At 32.1% G+C, this 19,271-nt stretch overlaps 1 protein-coding gene and 1 non-coding gene across 2 annotated transcripts; one reads left to right on the top strand and one right to left on the bottom strand.

The window, feature by feature from the left end:
• Positions 1 to 404: 404 nt before the first annotated feature.
• On the top strand, positions 405 to 12,058 carry LOC132738412 (uncharacterized). Its single transcript, XM_060725909.1, has 5 exons — positions 405 to 440; positions 8,542 to 10,443; positions 10,628 to 10,738; positions 10,973 to 11,183; positions 11,578 to 12,058. Exons 1-5 carry the CDS (start codon positions 405 to 407, stop codon positions 11,769 to 11,771), a joined length of 2,454 nt encoding a protein of 817 aa, XP_060581892.1. The 3' UTR covers positions 11,772 to 12,058.
• An 815-nt stretch (positions 12,059 to 12,873) lies between these two features.
• Trnaa-ggc (transfer RNA alanine (anticodon GGC)) lies at positions 12,874 to 12,946 on the bottom strand. Its single transcript has one exon. It is a non-coding gene; the product is annotated as a tRNA-Ala (tRNA).
• Between the last annotated feature and the right edge of the window lie 6,325 nt (positions 12,947 to 19,271).

Raw genomic sequence — 19,271 nt, 5'->3', positions numbered from 1 at the left:
TACAGGTGCGCGAGGAATGTCCTAGAATACGTTGGAAACTTGCCGTGGTAGACGAATTGATGCCCGGTCGCAATGGATTGATCAGAGCAGCAAAGATTCGTACCGGAAGTGATCATACAACTAGACCCATTGCTAAACTTTATCCGTTAGAGATAAATGAGAAAGAGTAAATTGATAAACATTATAGGCAGTCAAATTGATAAAATTTCATTAATATCGCGAAAATAGACTATAAATTTTTAAGAGATGTATTAATCATGAATAAGAGAGACATTTACGTTATTTTAAAACAATGACTTTTTATTTAAATGTATTTTAGAAAAGAGTTATATATAGATTTGATGAAATTGACTGATATAATTTTTAATAATTTTATCATTTTTGCGGCCCCCAGAATGTTCGGAATGGCGCTAATGCATGTGCCATTAAATGACGCCAACGTATGCGTGACGTTAGAGTACGTCACTTCCTATGTTTTGCAAATATAATAGTTAGTAGTTTGAATAGACGTATAAACCAGACACAACGTGTTGTACATTATTATCGTAGTATAGTACCCTATCCGACAATAACAGAACATATAAATATCCTTACATCTTTAATCTTACATTTAAGAAGGCTTAATAGACATCAAATAATTGTTAAGTTACATAATGTGACTTGCAATTTATAGTTCCTTTTGCAATAGTATTGTGCAGTTTACATAACATCTCGAGTAAAGATTAACCTTAAAATGTCTTTAATCATAAAATTAATCAGATATCATAAATAGCTACACACATTTACATAAACTCTAATTCATTACAGAGATGTCTTATTGCTCACATTTTGTGGGCGATACAGAGTCATTGATAATGATATTTCCGTTATGTTCATTAAAGTTACTTTTTAGAAGAATTGTTATCAGTATATAAATATTCCATAATCAAATTAAAAGATTCAAACTGTTTCAACAATTGATAATTAGCTGTCTAAATAATCATGAAATAGAGAAAATAAGGATCCCTAAAGATAGTTCAAAAAGGCAAAATTGAAAATGTTGCAGTTGATGCCCTGTTCATTGACGGTGCTGTTAAGTGCAAAACTACTGTCCATACCCACCGGCACCGGCTTAAGAAGAATTCAACATTTAAGCATGAAATGGCAAAAATTTTGAATTTATAAATATCCACAGATGTGTTCATACGGAGGTTATCAATGAACCTTCAATGTGACACTTCCGTGCCATTCCATGAAAAGCGGCGTATGGTCCCCAAGTTATAGAAAGCATATGCCCTAAACGAGAAAACAATGGGCGGAACTAATCAAAATGGAAATTTGAAAAGGGATCAGATGTTATGAAAATGCCAAAGTTAAAACAAAAAATACCACAATCACCACCATATTGCCGTGCTGAACGATTCATAAGGATCGGAAATATAACATCTCCAATTGAATGTACTGGGCGACTATTTACAACCTCCACACGCACAAACAATATTGATGTGGCGATAAAATAGAAAAAATAAGAATCCCCAAGAAAGTCAAAAAATGCAAAAACTGAAAATAATGCAGGCTCGGTTTGATTGAGCTTGTTCATGGATGGTACTGTCAAGGGCAAACTACCGTCCACGCCCCCAGCAACGGCTTAAGCAGAATTCAACATTTAAACATGAAATGGCAGAATTTTGAATTAGAAACATCTACAGATGTGTTCTTTCGGCGGTTATCATGGAACCTTTAATGTGACACTGCCGTGCCATTCCTTGAAAAGCGGCCTATGGTCCCCAAGTAAAAGAAAACATATGCCCTAAACAAGAAAGCAATGGGCGGAACTAAACAAAATGGAATTTTGAAAGGGATCAGAGGTTATGAAGCCTGCATATCACAGATAAGACGTCAAAAGACAAAGTTTAAAAGCAGGCAACATATCCTTGGGGTTATTCAACATTATATCCACTCAACTAGAAAATGCCAAAAAGTTAAAACAAAAAATACCACAACTACAGCAATAATGTCGTGCTGAACGATCTTTAAGGATCGGAAATATAACATCTCTGAAGTTTTCCATCCATGTATCATTAACCATTGATCAACTTATACCATTAGACCATTGGACTGAAAAATCAATGTAACAGTAGTCTGCATCATTCATAAATATGGCGTCAATTTACAAATCTTTTGCTTGTAACTATTTTATCTTTAATAGACAAAATCTGCAAAGCTGGTTCCAACGCAATATAAATAATTCAATCGAAAGACATTTTCAAGAGGCAATTCGTTGATGTCAATGCCCTTTTGAGTATAATTGATCATTCAAATAGTCATTTGGTGTAAGATTTTTCTTAAGATAAAAATATGATCGATGCTGCTATTATAAAAAACAATGTTTTTTAATTTTATAATTTTTGGGTCATTATTATTTTAAAACTGTTCTATAGCACTTACAGTACATATTTAAACCCTTTTAAAAGACAGTTTAATTTGACATATATGAAGGAATAATGTTGATACCAGTTTATGATATATATTTAAATCAAACAACTGCTTTGTATGTATCATTCTTTCATATGTTCACCAGTTCTTGATGGTTAAATAAATTACATACTTTAAAGTGGACATGGTATGCAATAAAAGCGTTATACAAGAGTATCTTGATCTATTAATTGTTTTAAACTCTCATGGTTTTTACTAAAACGAATCACACAAGACACTAACGAGATTCTATGCTATCAAATTCTACTCGAGTCTGATAAAAGTTCTATATAATATCTCTATTAATAATATAGAAAAAAAAAAACAGAAAAAATGTAAATCTACTTATAAACATATTTACCTATTTGATATTTTAGAAACTATTTTTATGCTTCAAATATTGTGGGTGGTTCCATTTATTTAAATCATTATGAAAAGAGAAGAAGTGACAATATGCATGTATTATATTGAAATTATTATAAACTTAAGTGGAATATACTCACTGCAATTTCCTTATTGTCGTTTCATGTATTATTTTTATTTATAAGACCATTGAATCACTATAATAATCACTTCCTTTTTATTGATGTAAATGCTAATTTATTGTTATAAATCTATCACTAAGTATATATAAGTATCAAACGATCAAAGAAACTATCTTTAATTGAGCTGCTAAAATATTAATAAGAAAATAATATTGGAAAACAGCTAAGCAAATTTAACAAGGTTTCTCGAAAAGTTCTTTTTGTTTGTTTCAATTGTTTAAATTTTGAATTTTAAGATTGATTGGTTGTTTTTCCTTTAATTAAAGATGAATGCTGCAATGTTTAATTGTTTTACCAACTTTTTCTTGCTAAGTATTCCATTTACTGTATATTGATGTTCCGAAAATAGCCGACTCTCAGGAAGAAGCAAGGAAATGGCCTCTAAACACGTAACACCTCATGAGAAGAAACATGTGTTACTATTTATATATACGAAGCATCACAGCAGACAGAATAAATAATGTTCAAGATTAAATAGGAATAACATGAAATATTGTTAATTCCAAATGCATTATTCACATTTTTGGTGAAATTGAATTGCGTAAATTTTATGACAGATTATATTCGTATGTAGTCTATACTGACTAAATCGCAAAAAAAATCTTATTATGTAAAGAAACGTCTTATATTTTAACCAGGGCAATATTGTCAATGTGTTACTTTGCCCATTATGAACTCTTCTACTTCATGTAGGCGACCATTTTCATCAACTGTCACTTGACATGACTTCAGTTGGCATGTCAGAAAAATCTTAATCATCTTTACCAATGTATATGAACATTATAATTCTGAAGAACAATATATTAAAGACTTTCCATTCATGCCAATTAATCAAGTGTGGAAAAGATTACTAGATGTAAATGCTTGGTACAATCAATCCCGATGGCATGAATTCTAAAAAAACTTTGTAATTTTTAATTTTGTATCACTACAAACAATTTTTGTTTTTCTATTTCCTAAAGGTTTTTGTTGATTTTTATATCCTTATACTAATTCATGTCAAATATGCAAGTTTTGCTGGTGTTATTAAATTAATAGAATGTTTTATTAGACATAGACGTTTATAACTCTATAATAATATATAATGTTTTTTTTGATGGAACTTATTGCAACAAACTTTATAAGTGCATTAAACTCAATGAATTTATCCCACGGACCTATGCACGATAATGGAATTTAAGTCGTAAATATTTGAGAGTGAAATATTCATTGCAAGCTATACAAATTAAAACAGTGTGTCCTAATATGTAACAATAGTCCATTCGGAAGCAAAGATGAACCATTTGATCAATACGGTTAAGAAGTGATAAAAATCATGAAATACCACATTAAATCAGGAAGTTTGTTAAATACGGCTTTCTCCTAGTTTGATTTCCATTCAGATTTTTTAAAGCTATCCTTTACATTTTATTTTAAGACGTTTGATTTCCATTCAGATTTTTTAAAGCTATCCTTTACATTTTATTTTAAGACGCCATTGTTAACATTACTCATATAAAACACTTTTTTATCTTTAAGTATAACTACAGAAAGTAAATGAATTTAAATGTCCAAATAATATCCTTACACACTTAGAACCTAAAGAATTTCTGGCTTGTATGCTAAATCATCCCAGCTTATATATTACATTGTTTTAATAAAACGTGGGGAAATAACCAAGAAAAACATATAAAACATGCGGATGGAAAAAGAAAAAGAAGTTTACAATAAAATAATACATTTCTAAGGAGTTTTCTTATTATTTAAACAAAGTCAGGAGTATACTCAAATGAAAAAAATGTTCCATTTAAACTTAACTATTATAGTTTATAAAATTACAAAAATATGTAAAGAATCAAATCATGTTTAACTTGCAAAAAAAAATCGCAAAGTTTGTGACATAGAAGGATTTTTGTATAACTTTGTTTTCATTGCACACTTTTAGATAGATAGAGGATATTTGTTTGTTTTGCATGTAAGATTGAAATATAATTTCACTGAGTGAACACCAGATGCAATATTTTCACGAGTGGCGTAGCCACGAGTGAAAATATAAAAGCTGGTGTTCACGAATGAAATATATTTCAATCTTATTTGTAAAACAAATAAATTTTCTTTTTATTTTATGCTTTTAAAGTGATTTTAAGTATTTTTTTTACTGATTTTGCCGCGTAACGTCGCGCATTTTCCTTTGTGACGTCATTATATCATGACGTTACATCATAAGTTTTGAAATATAGTTCTGTTAAATTTCTCTAAATTTGTTAAATTTTTAGCATAATGTATGATGACATTGACTTTCTTTTCCTAAATAAGCAAATTTACATATGACGGCATTTATTTCTGCCTGTTATTCCATTTGGTTATGATTTTCTTTTCATCCGCATTCAGATATAGTCTGGCTACAGTGAAAATTATATTTTATAAATTTCACTAGTGGTTTATCAGAATATAATCATCTTATATATTGTGATTAAACACTGGAAAGCATGAAATAAGTTTTTATATTTGAAATTGCTGAATTCTTCTGCTAATTATCATGTTCTGATTGAGTTCATTGTACGGTGGCACAGAGGTGACATGTGCATGTTTTAATTTATGTCATGCGCACGAGATACTTGTCGTAAGCACGAGTTACTATGTCGTACAAACAAGTAACTTAGTCTTTCGCACCAGATTATTTAGTCGTGCGCACAAGTGACTATGTTGTGAGCACGATTTACTATGTCGTTCGAACAAGTTACGTTTTCATTGCATGGGAAAATTAAGTCATGAGCACAGTTGCTCTGTCCGTGCGCACTAGTTACTAGGTGGTGCGCACGAGATAATTATATTGTGCGCATGAGTTACTTAGTCCGTGCGCATGAGATAATTAAAAGTCGTGTGCAAGAGTAACTATTTCTTGTTTACGAGATAATTATATTGAGCGGACGAGTTGCTAAATTATGAGCACTAGTTATTTATAACTCATTAGTAACTCATGTACACGACATAATTATTTCGTGCAAAAGTTTAAGTAACTCGTCACGATATGCACGGTATAGTCACTTATGCTCACGACCTAGCAAATCGTGCGTACGACTAAATTTTTTCGATCGAATGGCATGATAACCTGTGCGCATGATTGAGTAACTCGTGCACACGACATAAAAACTTGTGGACACGACATAGTTACTCGTGCTCATCACATAGTTTCTGGTGCGCACGAGTAAATTATCTCGTGCGCACGACTTAGTAGCTTGTTAGCACGACATTGTAACTCGTGCTCACGATATAGTGAACACCACTTACTTTGCCTATAAGATATGTATCAGAATTCAAATGAAAACTTTCAATTGTTTTGAAGAGAAGAGACTGATGTTGTACCTAAAGTTTGATCCAACATTTCTAAGTTTACTAGAGATGTGCTATATCACAATGATACACCTACTTCACCTGCCTGTCACAATAGCATATATACACACTTATGTTAAATAAGTTTCGTTGTGACATTGATAATTTATATATAAAACATGTCTGCCCTGACAAAACACATAATACAAAACTAGAATTAATTCTTTACTATTCGTTTATAGCCGTGAGCAATATAAGTAATTTACGAGTAGTAAGAGTTGTTTAATTTTCATGTTTCAATTAGCCTTTTACTTCTGTTTGCACAAAGTTATTTTTAAATCTGACGATTACATCTTCCCTCAACTTTGGTTTGGTCTACGAATCATTCTTCCTGTCAGCGACAAACATTAAAATACATCTGGACATAGATGTTAATATGAGAAAGGGCTATTCAGCTACTAATGTAAGAGACAAAAATAGGGATGCAAAGGCTCTTTTTGCTTTGTTGCTTTCTTTATATTTAACACATCAAGTGATAAATGGTACACAATTCATGTACGGCATACTTTCAAACAACAGAGTTGCTTCTCTTTAATTATATAATATTTTGTTTCGTTTTATTAAAAGTTGATACGATATAGGCTTTACCTTCATCTTGTATCTTTTTCTAAGTAGGTTAAGAGAAGGCATATGAGACCATGCGACGGAAATGTACATTAAGGACACAACTCACATGATGTCAGTAACAGGCACGCATGAACCAATTTACCTACCTGAGATACCTTTAGACTTTGTAACTTTGACAATATCTATCTCTTGTACCGAATACTTGAACACCTTCAGTTGTGGATAAGTTAAGTATCTTAATCTTTTCTTTATCAATATAATAATTTGAAAGCTTTTCAAGTGATATCAAGAGTATCAAAGTGCATTTACTTCAACATAAATTTATAACGATTGCACATCAGTGTGGCGTTTAAGAAATGTATTTAATATGCTTTCAATTGATTTCTGTCGAAGGTTCTGATATTGAAAAACTTAAGTGCTCAAAAAACATTGCTCGTATTACCTGCTACTCTTTCTCTCGCTCTTAATTAACCATTTGACGGAACGTCGGTGGTTCTACTCAGGTGCCCGTTCGTGCCTGAAATAATGCACGGCAGGGCACCTGAGGTCTTCCTCTACCAGTAAAGCTGGAACGTCGCGATATGACCTATACTGTGTCGATGTGACGTAAAACCCAAAACAAACGAAACGAAACGAAACTTAATTAACCATTATACAAATTTTGTCATTTTTGGTGTTAATCTTTTTTGGAGTTCTCATATAAATATATAGACAGAAATTTTTTTTTAAAACTTTGCATGATCTTAGTACACGAACATTTCTCTGATGTTTTTCACAGATATATTTTACCTTTAATTTTATTTTTATGTACCTGACTTTTGAGTCATTGTGCAAAATTTCAAAATTCGAAACAATGCAAGTTTCCTTTCTAATCCCTTTAAGCAAACTGGAAAATGTAACAAAGCTGTTTTACGGAATTGCACAAGTATTTGGATGAAGAAAAAGTAATAGAAAAAAGTGAAAATAAGATTTGTTAACCTGTGTATAAGTGTCTATAAGTGTCTCCCTTTTTTGCAATCGTATTGTCCTAAAGTAACTCAAAATACAAAATAGTGCCCCATACCTTTTTCTCTTAAAATACCTTTATTATCATATTATAAGCCTTTATCAAGTTTATATTAATTCTATGAAACAGTTTTTTTTTCTGCCCATGACTTAAAGCAAACGTTCTAAGTTAATTTCATTTCGTTTAAAATTAACATATTTTGTGTTTTATTCTTTATTTCATTAAGGTAAAAATAAACATTATCTTTTTGTAATAAATTATTAGTATACTATCAACCTAAGCGATAGTTTATCTCTTGTCTTGGGCATTTGATTTGTCATAACTGTTTCATGTACTTAAAGATATAACTCGATTTACATATTCAGCGCATTTCTATTGCGATTAATTAATATTGATGGGCTAGAATTGTAATTCTGGTTTATAAACAATCGTATTGATGCGGGTTTTTTTTTTTAAGCGTTAGTAAACGATTAAAATTTAAAAAAAAATGTTCATACAGGGCTATATTGAATGTCCCGCAGAAAGTGAAAGCAAAAGGAAAATTTTGGCTAATCGGCGGAATTGTAAGACACTAATAATGGTATTATTACCCCAAAGAAAATTTTTAAAGAGAAAATTGGGAAATCCCCGAAATATTTTTTCAAAATTCAAGAAGATTTCGAAAATGTCGAAGATGATGAAGATAAAATAAAACATGGAGGCAATACTACCAAAGCTATAGAGAGGAGAAATGCAGACGTTGAAGAAGTGAACAGGAAACTCACAAATGAAGGGATGCAAGAAAATATAACTTCAAAAATCTTCAAACCACAGAGCTCTGCTGAAAGTGTTGCTTTAGAAACAACTACAACTTCTAGTTCCGCACAACAAGCGATAACACATACAACAGATACAAGGGAAATTCATTCTATCATGCCAAACCAAAATACAGCTATGAGCTGTAACTTGTATTGCTTCGGCGAAAACTCAAACGACCATGCAATTAACGTAACAGTATCACCAAATCCCTTAGATATATCCCCAGGTATTGATATCAAAGTTAGGAGTAAGGAAACAAAAATGTTGGATGTATCTTGTGGTATAAAAGCACAGGAAGCTGAACAATATCTTTTTCAAGCGGACAATAAAGCTAAACCTGACACAAGTTTTGTAAGTAATGACCAAGAGCAATCAAACGAAGCTGTTAATGTAACTTCAAAATCACTGTTTGTTAATGAAGAATTTTCCGACGACAGAGTAAAAGAAAATCTAACAGCTGAAGACAATATATCGGCCAAACAAACTGAATGTCAAAGCGGTCTTAGCACCTATCAACAGATAACGGAAAGTCACGATTATAAAGACATGCTAATCAAAAAACCTTTGGCCTTCAAAGATGACAGAAACTACAGAAAGGAAGAACTTATGATTGCAGATAATAATGTGCAGTCACAAAAATCTGAAAAACAAGACGAATTATGGAGAAATTTTAATAATCACACAAGTATTTCTTACTTAGATCGGACTGAAACTATAGAAACTAAGACTAACTCCGAAGTAAAGACTGAAAAACGTTCAAAGATTCTTAGCAGTGGTGAAAGTCATAACTGTAAACACACTTCACAAAAAGACAGGTTTGACAGCGATCACAAAGTTTCGGGTCCTATCGATCAAATGGCAAAGTATTGTGAGTTTTCGGAGGAAAACCAAGGAATAAATGATAGGGACACTAAAATCAGAAATCAGGCAGGTGAAAGCGAAATGTTCAAAGAAACGGAAGAAAATTGTATCGTCTATAAAAGTAATCAGCAAGGCATAAAAGAAGAAGGCACTACGAAATCGCATGAAAAAGCTCAAAATACCTTAGAATACGTTGATGAATATTTTAGTGACAAAGTAAAAGAGAATGGTGGTCATAACAAAGCATATATTGCTATATCCGAGGGCAATAAAACAACAGACGATTTGTATCATGCAAATACCTATGATACCAAATTGGACTCCGAAAACAAAATAGAAGTTGGACAGAACAATATAAAAACGCCCTCTCCAATGAAACGTTCCCGCAAAATAATTAAAAGACCTAATCGGGACGGAAATAAGGATAATGTTAGTAAGGGAGCTTCTCTTAGAGGTAGAAATAAGGAAGTTTCACAAACCATTATCAACTTCGGCAAGAGATGTGAATCTTGCTTATCAACATCATTTCATAACTTAAATAATAACGAAATAAGATGCTTGAACTGTTTTGAGTTTGAATGTATACTTTGTGAAAAGCAATGTTCTTGTGGTAAAACATGCTACTGCAAAATTATAAAGAAAAACATTGAAGAAAAATTGAAACAAGCGAAAAAGATCTTAAGGGAATCAATAAATGGCCGTCTACCGATTGAAGATACAATTTACATCGTCTCAACTCATTGTTATAATCTCCATAACGGAAAAACTACATTAACAATGGACCTGAGATTATCCAGACATTTTGAATCGCAGCATAAAAATATATCGGTGTTACCTCGGGTTTGTACAGGTCTTTTTTCTTCATATTAAGTAACTGAATTTCTAATTTGAAATATCTTAAGTCTAACTAAAACGTAACCTTTTCGAAAACATTCATCTAAATTTTTATGTTTTTAATTGAAATGTTGATTGAACTATAACTATGAACTGGTGTTTCCTTTTAGTTATGTTATTTCTATTTCAGGGAAATCTTATTGAGATTTTGGTTTTGGACTATGAGGATCCTTCCTCGAGAATGTACCTACGCAGTCGGCAGGCAGTATGTGTTAATTTGAAAACTGTGGTGGATGAAAAGGTTAAGTATATAACATTAAAGATTGAATAGATTAAAGGCGCCAATCCGAGGTTATCCTTCATGAAATCGTGAATAAATCCTGTTTCATCGTCTGTGTATCACATTATGTAAATCTTACTGAAATAAATTGAATATGATACTTATCTGGTCAAATTAAAAATTGTTATTTCATTTACTTTTTTCCGATTCTTTATTTAATCTTTGTAAAATTTCTTTATTTATTTACATAACTAGGTCATTGGTGTATATAGCAAAGACATGACGGTGAGAAAGGAGGGGTTTCTTGACCCTTTAGCCAGGTTTCTGTATAGTAAGGATATACAAGTTCAGAATGTTGATGCATTTTCTGGACAACTTGGGGGAAAAAACGCCCAGCTTATTGTTGTTTGTCTTCTTCACTCTAGAGTCAAATCGGACGTGAATGCCGACTTATGTGAAATTGAAGGTATTTTCAATGTACTATGATCTCAAAAATCATTTTTACACGGTAAAAACGATAAAAAACTAAATGAAATAACTATTTGTAGACACCGTTCCTGAATTGATTCGAGCCCACTGTATGAGATAGCAAGATGTGTTTTATAGATGTCCTTTACTCTAAACAAAAGAACTTTTCTTTTTAAATAAAACAACTTTTTTCTATATGATACATTTTGTTTTGATTCTACGATTGATTTGTTCATTATGCTGAAGAGCTTTCAAGTTTCATTAAGATCCACTTGAAATAGTCAACATATTCTTTTTGGTTAAGCATACTCTTTTTTTGCACTTATATTCAAATATTTTCATTTTCAAAACTGGCAATTGAGATATATTTCAATATTTATTCTTTATTTCAGAAAAACTGTATAAGCACATTATACTGGTTCTCTTACATTTTAAAAAATCAGATACAAGAAAATGTGCACATGAACTGAAGTTGGATAGACAATTTTCAGAAATGGCAATCATTGACCTTTTCCAGCGACCCGAGAATAACAACACAGACGAGGTTTATGAGAAAATAATAGATGCTATCAACTCTTACGAGTAGTACATATTTGTGCTTTTTATTGAATAAGGAATGACAAAATTACACGGATGCTTCGGTTTTAAGTTGAGTCTGTATTATCAAATAAATATTATTCATTCACTACTTTTGTTTTTTTTTCCCTAAGTATCAATCGACAAATTCGGTTATCAAAATTCAAATTTGTATCTGTATTGCTTTTTAATAGCAACTGCAGACCAATTTAGAAACTTCCCCAGCTTTCTTAAACCTAAATTTTTGATAAAATATCACTGCTTATGTTACTGAGGAGAATTTCCGCAAATTTTTTACGACATTCATTTTATTGTACTAATGTTTCGTGTTTCAATTTTAAAATAGTTTTGATAGAATGTTTAAAGGGGCGTATCATGTTTGGGGCATGATCTGACCCCCAAGCGTCTGTGTGCATAATACTGGAAAAACTAAATTATGTGACGTCGTAAATGACGTAACGTGTTTTTTTTTATTTGGTGCGCGCTTTTCTTTTAGTATTCGGTTAAAATGTTTTTTTAAACCGTTCTTTGTTTATAATAAAAACGAATTTGTTAAGTTTTGTGTAAGATTGAAATATTTTTCAACTCGTGAACACCAAAAGTTCATATTTCTCGAGATCTATAATATACATTTTGGTGCTCATTCGGTAAACTATATTCCGATCTTATACTAAACGAAAATCCTCTATATAGTTTGTAGTTTGAAATGAACAAACGTGCTTCTGTCCACAAGTCACATGCGCAACACCTTAGCTCGTTCCTATGCGATTTTTTCTTCTTCTATTTAAGAAAAAATATCTTAAATATGACATCCCTCCCACACTGCGTTGTATAGTGTTTCGTTCCAATTTCTCCTTGGTTTGTCAAAACAAGCACATTTTCTACTGAATTTTAAGAATTTGTACAAAATGAGGTTGTCTGTTGAACGAAAATCCACTTCCGAGTCAAAGCACGTATATTTTGATTTTGCCGCAGATTTCCAGTGACAAAAGTAAATGAATGTCCCTCGTTTAACTCCTTATATTTGAGTGACTAGTTTATTTTCTTAATATTTTGTAACGGCATCTCATTTTATATATATATATATAGAAAAATCGCACGAAAAATCGGCACGCCGCAGCCGGGACTCGAACCACGGGTCTCTGGATTGCCGGTCCAGTATGCTAACCACTACACCACAGCGGCCGTTGCTTTTTCTTCGTGCTAATTGGCCTTATATATTTAAGTTATTTTTAACTTTATTGTGACGTCATCACTTTTATTACCATAGCGGCGAGCTATTTATAGCTTCTAATACCGCAGTTGGCTGACTCATATCTTATGGCAAACACATATATTATTTTATAAGACCATTCCCGCCAAAGAATGAATATATATGAAAGAAAGAAAGTCATGAGCAGGAAACAATACATAGAAAAATCGCACGAAAAATCGGCACGCCTCAGCCAGGACTCGAACCACGGGTCTCTGGATTGCCGGTCTAGTATGCTAACCACTACACCACGGCGGCCGTTGCTTTTTCTTCTGGCTAATTGGCCTTATATATTTAAGTTATTTTAAACTTTATTGTGACGTCATCACTTTTATTACCATAGCGGCGAGCTTTTTATAGCTTCTAATACCGCAGTTGGCTGACTCAGTCACTATTAATTTTCTTATTACAAATATCTTATGGCAAACACATATATTATTTTATATGCCGATTTTTCGTGCGAGGAAATGGTTGTTTACAGCTATAGAAAATATGAATTCACTAAGTGCAAAAAATAGTTTTTGTCTCACAGTAGTTTGCCATGAATATTTTGATATACAACTTCTTTGACAACAATATAAAATTCTATTTAGAAGAAGTGTGTCGTCAATGTTTTCGAATGACAAAATCGATTTGTCATCTCTTTCATAACACTTCAGTAATCAGAGGAGTTATTAGGTGACCTTTTCTGTCCTTCATACGACAACAGTTGGGGACACTTTCGATGCCTGAATAAAATTGCACAATTACTTTTAACACATTGCTCTGGTTGCCTTAATCTGGAAGTTAAATCGGAGAGTTTTGGTAAAATAAGTCTTTTTTAAAGGTATCAATAAATTATGGATTGATTTGGAATAATCATGCATACATATTTGCTTTTACAATGTATTGTATTTCATTATAAGCACTATTCGTTTTTAAGGATAGATCAAACTGTCCATAATAAGAAATAAAATAGTTTATTTATTATGTTTTATTTGTTCTAAATTAATTTATAAACACTATTTGGAATGTCATTGAATTTCGCGTACTCTGGTGTTGTGGAACTCCCCCACATGACAGATTTGGCATATATGTTTGATGCTACACTTATTTTAATTCTGTGGCTATTTGCCTACAGCCGTGACATAAATAGCGCATTTTGAAGTGTTTACAAGTAATTATTTGTTCTTTTTGGAAATATTTATAATTGCTGGGTTGAAAAGTTCAAGTAAAATTTAAAATAGTACATATGTTACGGATGATAAATAGAATAAAGATTATTTGGTTTTAAATTGAGCATTTTTTCACTTTTGCTTGTACTTTTCATTTTGCACCAATTATTTTTCATTTGGACTCCTTTCATATAATATTGTTTCAGATGTACACAAATGACTTTGGCAGTCATTTTATTTTAACGTTTTCTTGAAAAACATTTATTAATTTAATTGTGATGGGATATTTTTAGATCTGACATTTTTTTATTTTTTATTTTTGGGTTGTTTATTTTTTATCGACTTCTTAATGTGATAATCATTGTGATGCATCTGCTCATAAAGAAATAAATCCAATTATATCGTTACGTTTGTTTGTTTTACGTCACACCTACACGGTATAGGTCATTTGGCGACGTTCCAGCTTTACTGGTGGAGAAAGACCTCAGGTGCCCTTCCGTGAATTATTTCAGGCACGAACGGGCACCTGAGTAGAACCACCGACGTTCCGTAAGCTAGCTGGATAACTTCCTCACATGAAAGAATCCAACGTCCCTGGGATTCGAACCCACAGCGGTGAGGGGCAAGTGGTTTTGAAGTTAACGACCTTAACCACTCGGCAACGGACGTATTGTAAGATATACTATATTTATTTAATTTTACCCATGAAATATGGTGCTATATCAGCCAAATATATTTCATATTTTTTAAAAATAAATATGAAATATGAAAGTGGGCAGAGTCGAAACTCATATTTATTTTAAGGGACTTCTTTCGACAAATCTTTGAAAAATCTGAAAAATGCAAAACAACTTTTTGTTAAATTTTGTTTTCAAAACTATCTAGAATGAGAAAATGGTCAAACTAAGAAAATTTATCCGAACACCAATATCTTTAATTCAGTTATAAACGTACACAAGTTTAAAAGAGTTGTTTACGTGACGTCGCAATGTAGCGCCAAATATCGCGTGCAAAACAAGACGCAATAATATAGAGGATATTTGTTTAGTTCAGTGTAAGATCGGAATATATTTCACCGAGTGAGCACCAAAAGGTATATTTCACGAGTGGCGCAGCCACGAGTGAAATATGAACTTTTGGTGTTCACAAGGTGAAATATATGTCAATCTTACACTAAACTAAACAAATTTTCTTTTTATTATATGCAAAGAAACGTTTTAAAAAGACATTTAACCTAATACTGAATGAAAAGCGCGCCAAATAACAATATAACGTGACGTCATTTACGACGTCAAGTCATTAAGTTGGTTCCCAGTACTGTGCACGCTGGTATTTCTCTGAAATAACGTAAGGGGCTTAAATTCAAAACAGTGAAATTATCAAAGTGGTAATTTCACTGTTTCAGACAATGAAATTACCATTTTTATATCACTGATATATTTCTATAAACCACCAAAAAGCATGTAATAAATAATTATAACTGCGCGCTGTACAATTGCAGTTGCGTAGCAAGCAATGGGGTTCGTAACCATTTTTCTTTGATAATGAAATTAAATAAAAAGGTTATTTTCTCGTTTTTCGTTAAATATGGTATACATTTTCACTCAACATGGGATTGATCAAATACCACATATATTCACTCGCCGTCCCGGCTCGTGAAAATATGTATCATTTTATCATGTTTCGCGAAAATATATTCCATATTTCAGTCAAACGAAAAAATATCCTTTTAATATTATTGTATATACATGTATACTATAATTTTTATTATTTATATTTTACTGCTTTTTAATTTTTTTTCATCTTTTCTGCCATATTGTCCCCATCCCCAACAATATGACTTAAACGAAAAGTGTATACACAAAATAATAAGGTTTTTACGTGGGTTATGGTTAAAAAAAGACAAAGTTTGATATGAAAATATTGCGTTGTTACTTGTTTCACATAATTATATAGTAGGAGAAATTATACACACCGTTGGGGATTATCTCAATCAAAATTAATCAAAATTGCAAGTCTCCTGATGAAAAAGTTAAAATACTCGTATTATAACCAAATCCCCACAATTATGTGCTATAAGCATAGCTGAATTTGTGTAGAATGTTAAAAATCTTTATAAAAAAGAAAATAACGAAATTTCAAAGAACAAAGGCTTGGCACAGAAAGAGGGATAACCACTTTAATTTACATAACATATATTTACTCATTTACTTCCCTGTAGTCGAATGTGATATTTTCTAAATTTAGCTCTTTCTTCAAAGTAGCAATTACATATATTTCATAATTTATTTAAAGACAAATCATATTAAAGTCAGTCGGAACTGGTAGTCTCCGCCCACTATTTCGTGGACCTGAACTCAATCAGAGCACGACTTTGGGTCTAGAAGCTTCAATTGGTCTTCGCGCCCCAAGGAATGACAGGTGCACTCCCGACCCACGATCCGCAGTAGTGGTCAGGAATCAGGAGTACCCTCGACTTCCCGACGAGCCCTATATACAGGTGACAGACCCTAAACTCCCGCCATCTTCATATCTCTATATGTATATATATGTAGTACATACATTTATTTGTTTGAACAAATCTATAAAAATAGTTTTACAATGTACATTGATGTATGTGATGTTCACTAACTAATTTCATTGCTTTATAGCATAATTAATATATGTTAAAGAAAACTTGCTAATTTAGACCTCTTTACGGTTCTACATAAGAAATAAAAACGATAAATATCATTTCAGCATTGGAAGTGTAAAACATATTATTATAAAGAAGTTGCCCGAAGCGTTTCGTTATAATGTGTCACCAACAATATATTTATTGCGTTATATTTAAAAGAAGACTATAAGAAGACATTCTATATGACACCTCTCCGACTCTGAATGGTAACATATTTTTTTTCAAGATTGATAAATTAACTATAAATTTCCTTGTATCATTGTGAGATAAAACTATGTTCAGATAATTATTTAATTTGGAACTTTAATATCAACAAGATTTTGGTAGTGAGCCTATCTACTTATACATTTATCCCAGTTACAAGTCGAAACACGAGGCTATCTGATTTGTACGAGGTGGCGTAGCCTTTGAGTATAAATCAGATTGCCGAGTGTCTTGATGGTCTTTATCTTTTGTATCAAAGGCAAAATGAAAAAACATGTCCCGTGTTGTCACAATAGGTAACCCCAGAAGAAAGTAACCAATGAACGATTATCTGAATTATACATTTCTATCGTTATTCCTTTCTCTGCCGTCACAAAAAGTAAACCCCAGAAACAATGAGCCAATCGATGCGCATGCTCTGGAGTGTGAGTAATTAATACCTGATTTCCAGTTAACGCACTGTGCATACATGTGTATACAATTTAAAAGAAAGGTCCCTGCTTTATGATACTATAATTATTGGATTTAATTATCATTTTCAACATAATAATAATGAAAAACTAAGTTAGAATAATGATCAGTTTGTATATTGAAACTTTGGCTATTGTACCTCGAGTCTGGATATATCTTTTTGTAACAAGAAATATTAAAATTTAATTTCTCAACCGTTTTCTTTGCATTCCAATAAGAACTTCTTCTTTTGTTAGCTCATAATCTGCAATATTCAGGCATTTAGTTTAAATGAAAGTTTTTAAAAGCTGTCAAAATTGATTAACATATTATAATTGATAGAACATGTGTGAGTGTATTGATGATCTTTCTCTTTTGTATCATAGGCAAAAATAAAAATATATCCCCTGTTTTGACAATATAAAACCCTAAAAAAAAAAAGAACCCAATGTACAAGCATCTGAATATGATTTTTCCCTTTGATCCTCATTTATTAGAAATGGAAGAACTTTCGTTAACCTTATTGCGATACAAACATAAGCAATTTCATATTTTTTAAGGAGATAAGGAGATTTGGTGCATTTTTATGAATATCTTAGTGTGCGCGCGCGCACACGCTAACACACACATGCACGAATGCGCGTGCACACACGTGCACGCCCACACGCATCCATAAACAAGAATTAAATAAACAAAAACGTTGTAAAAAGTGTCAAAAGAAAGCACTAAACTGGAAAATATAAAATGGTAAATCGGTTAAATTAGACCTGTTCATGTTTTTATTATAAGCGAAATATCATCCGCGCCTCGTAGCACCACTTAGTTAAATGAATTATTAAATATTTATACATGACAACGGCTGAATTATAAGTTTAGAGACATTACACGTCAGTTCATACGGAGGTTATCATGGAACCGTCAATGTCACACTTTTGTGTTATTCAATGAAAAGCGGATTGTGGTTCAGAATTATTTGTCAAAAAAACAAACAATCGGTGAAACAAAATTAAATGACATTATAAAGGGGGCCAGAGGTAATGAACAGGCATAAGTATAGGGCATAATCTATGTAAAGCATACACTTTTCAACAACAGAGTTGCTTTTCTTTAATACTGATTTGCTAATAACTTGATTCGACACTTACATTACCTTTATCATGTACCTATTTCTAACTAGGTTAAGAGAAGTCATATGAGATCATGCGATGAACGCAAATTAGGACAAAATTCACATTATGTCAGTACCAGGCACGCGTGAACCAATAAATCTACCTGAGATACCTTTAGACTATGACACTTTGGCAATAGCTATCCCTTGCACTGAATACTTGAACATCGCAAGTCAAAGATAAGTTGAATATCTTTATCTGTCTTTATCATTTTGGACGTCTTTCAACATATGAAATCGTATCAGTGCGTAAGTGCATTCCAACATAAAACTGCACTAACAACAATTGTAAAGCAACGTGGCCTAACTTTATCTCATTATTTTTATATTTACGGCTCCTCTGGGGTCATTAATTCCAATACTTTTAATGTAAAGGATTAAATTCCCCTTAGGCCGGTGCTAGAAGGGGCTGGCTTGAGAGATGTTACAGAATACATTATCTCTCACAAGAGTCAAATCAAACTTTGTATTCAATTGTTCACTATTTGCCTAGTTATTTGTTTTGTTTTCTTTTGCTCTTAAAACATCTTCTGTCCTTTACTAGATCTTTGTTCCGAAATGCCTTTGAAATGTCTCATTTGTATTAAATTGAATTATATCGATAT

This window comes from Ruditapes philippinarum, unplaced genomic scaffold (assembly GCF_026571515.1).
Source record: "Ruditapes philippinarum isolate M1 unplaced genomic scaffold, ASM2657151v2 ctg1038_1_1_1_1, whole genome shotgun sequence".
In the NCBI taxonomy this organism is placed as follows: Eukaryota; Metazoa; Mollusca; class Bivalvia; order Venerida; family Veneridae; genus Ruditapes; species Ruditapes philippinarum.
Note: the sequence above shows the minus strand (reverse complement) of the source record. Positions and strands in the feature narration are given on the sequence as shown.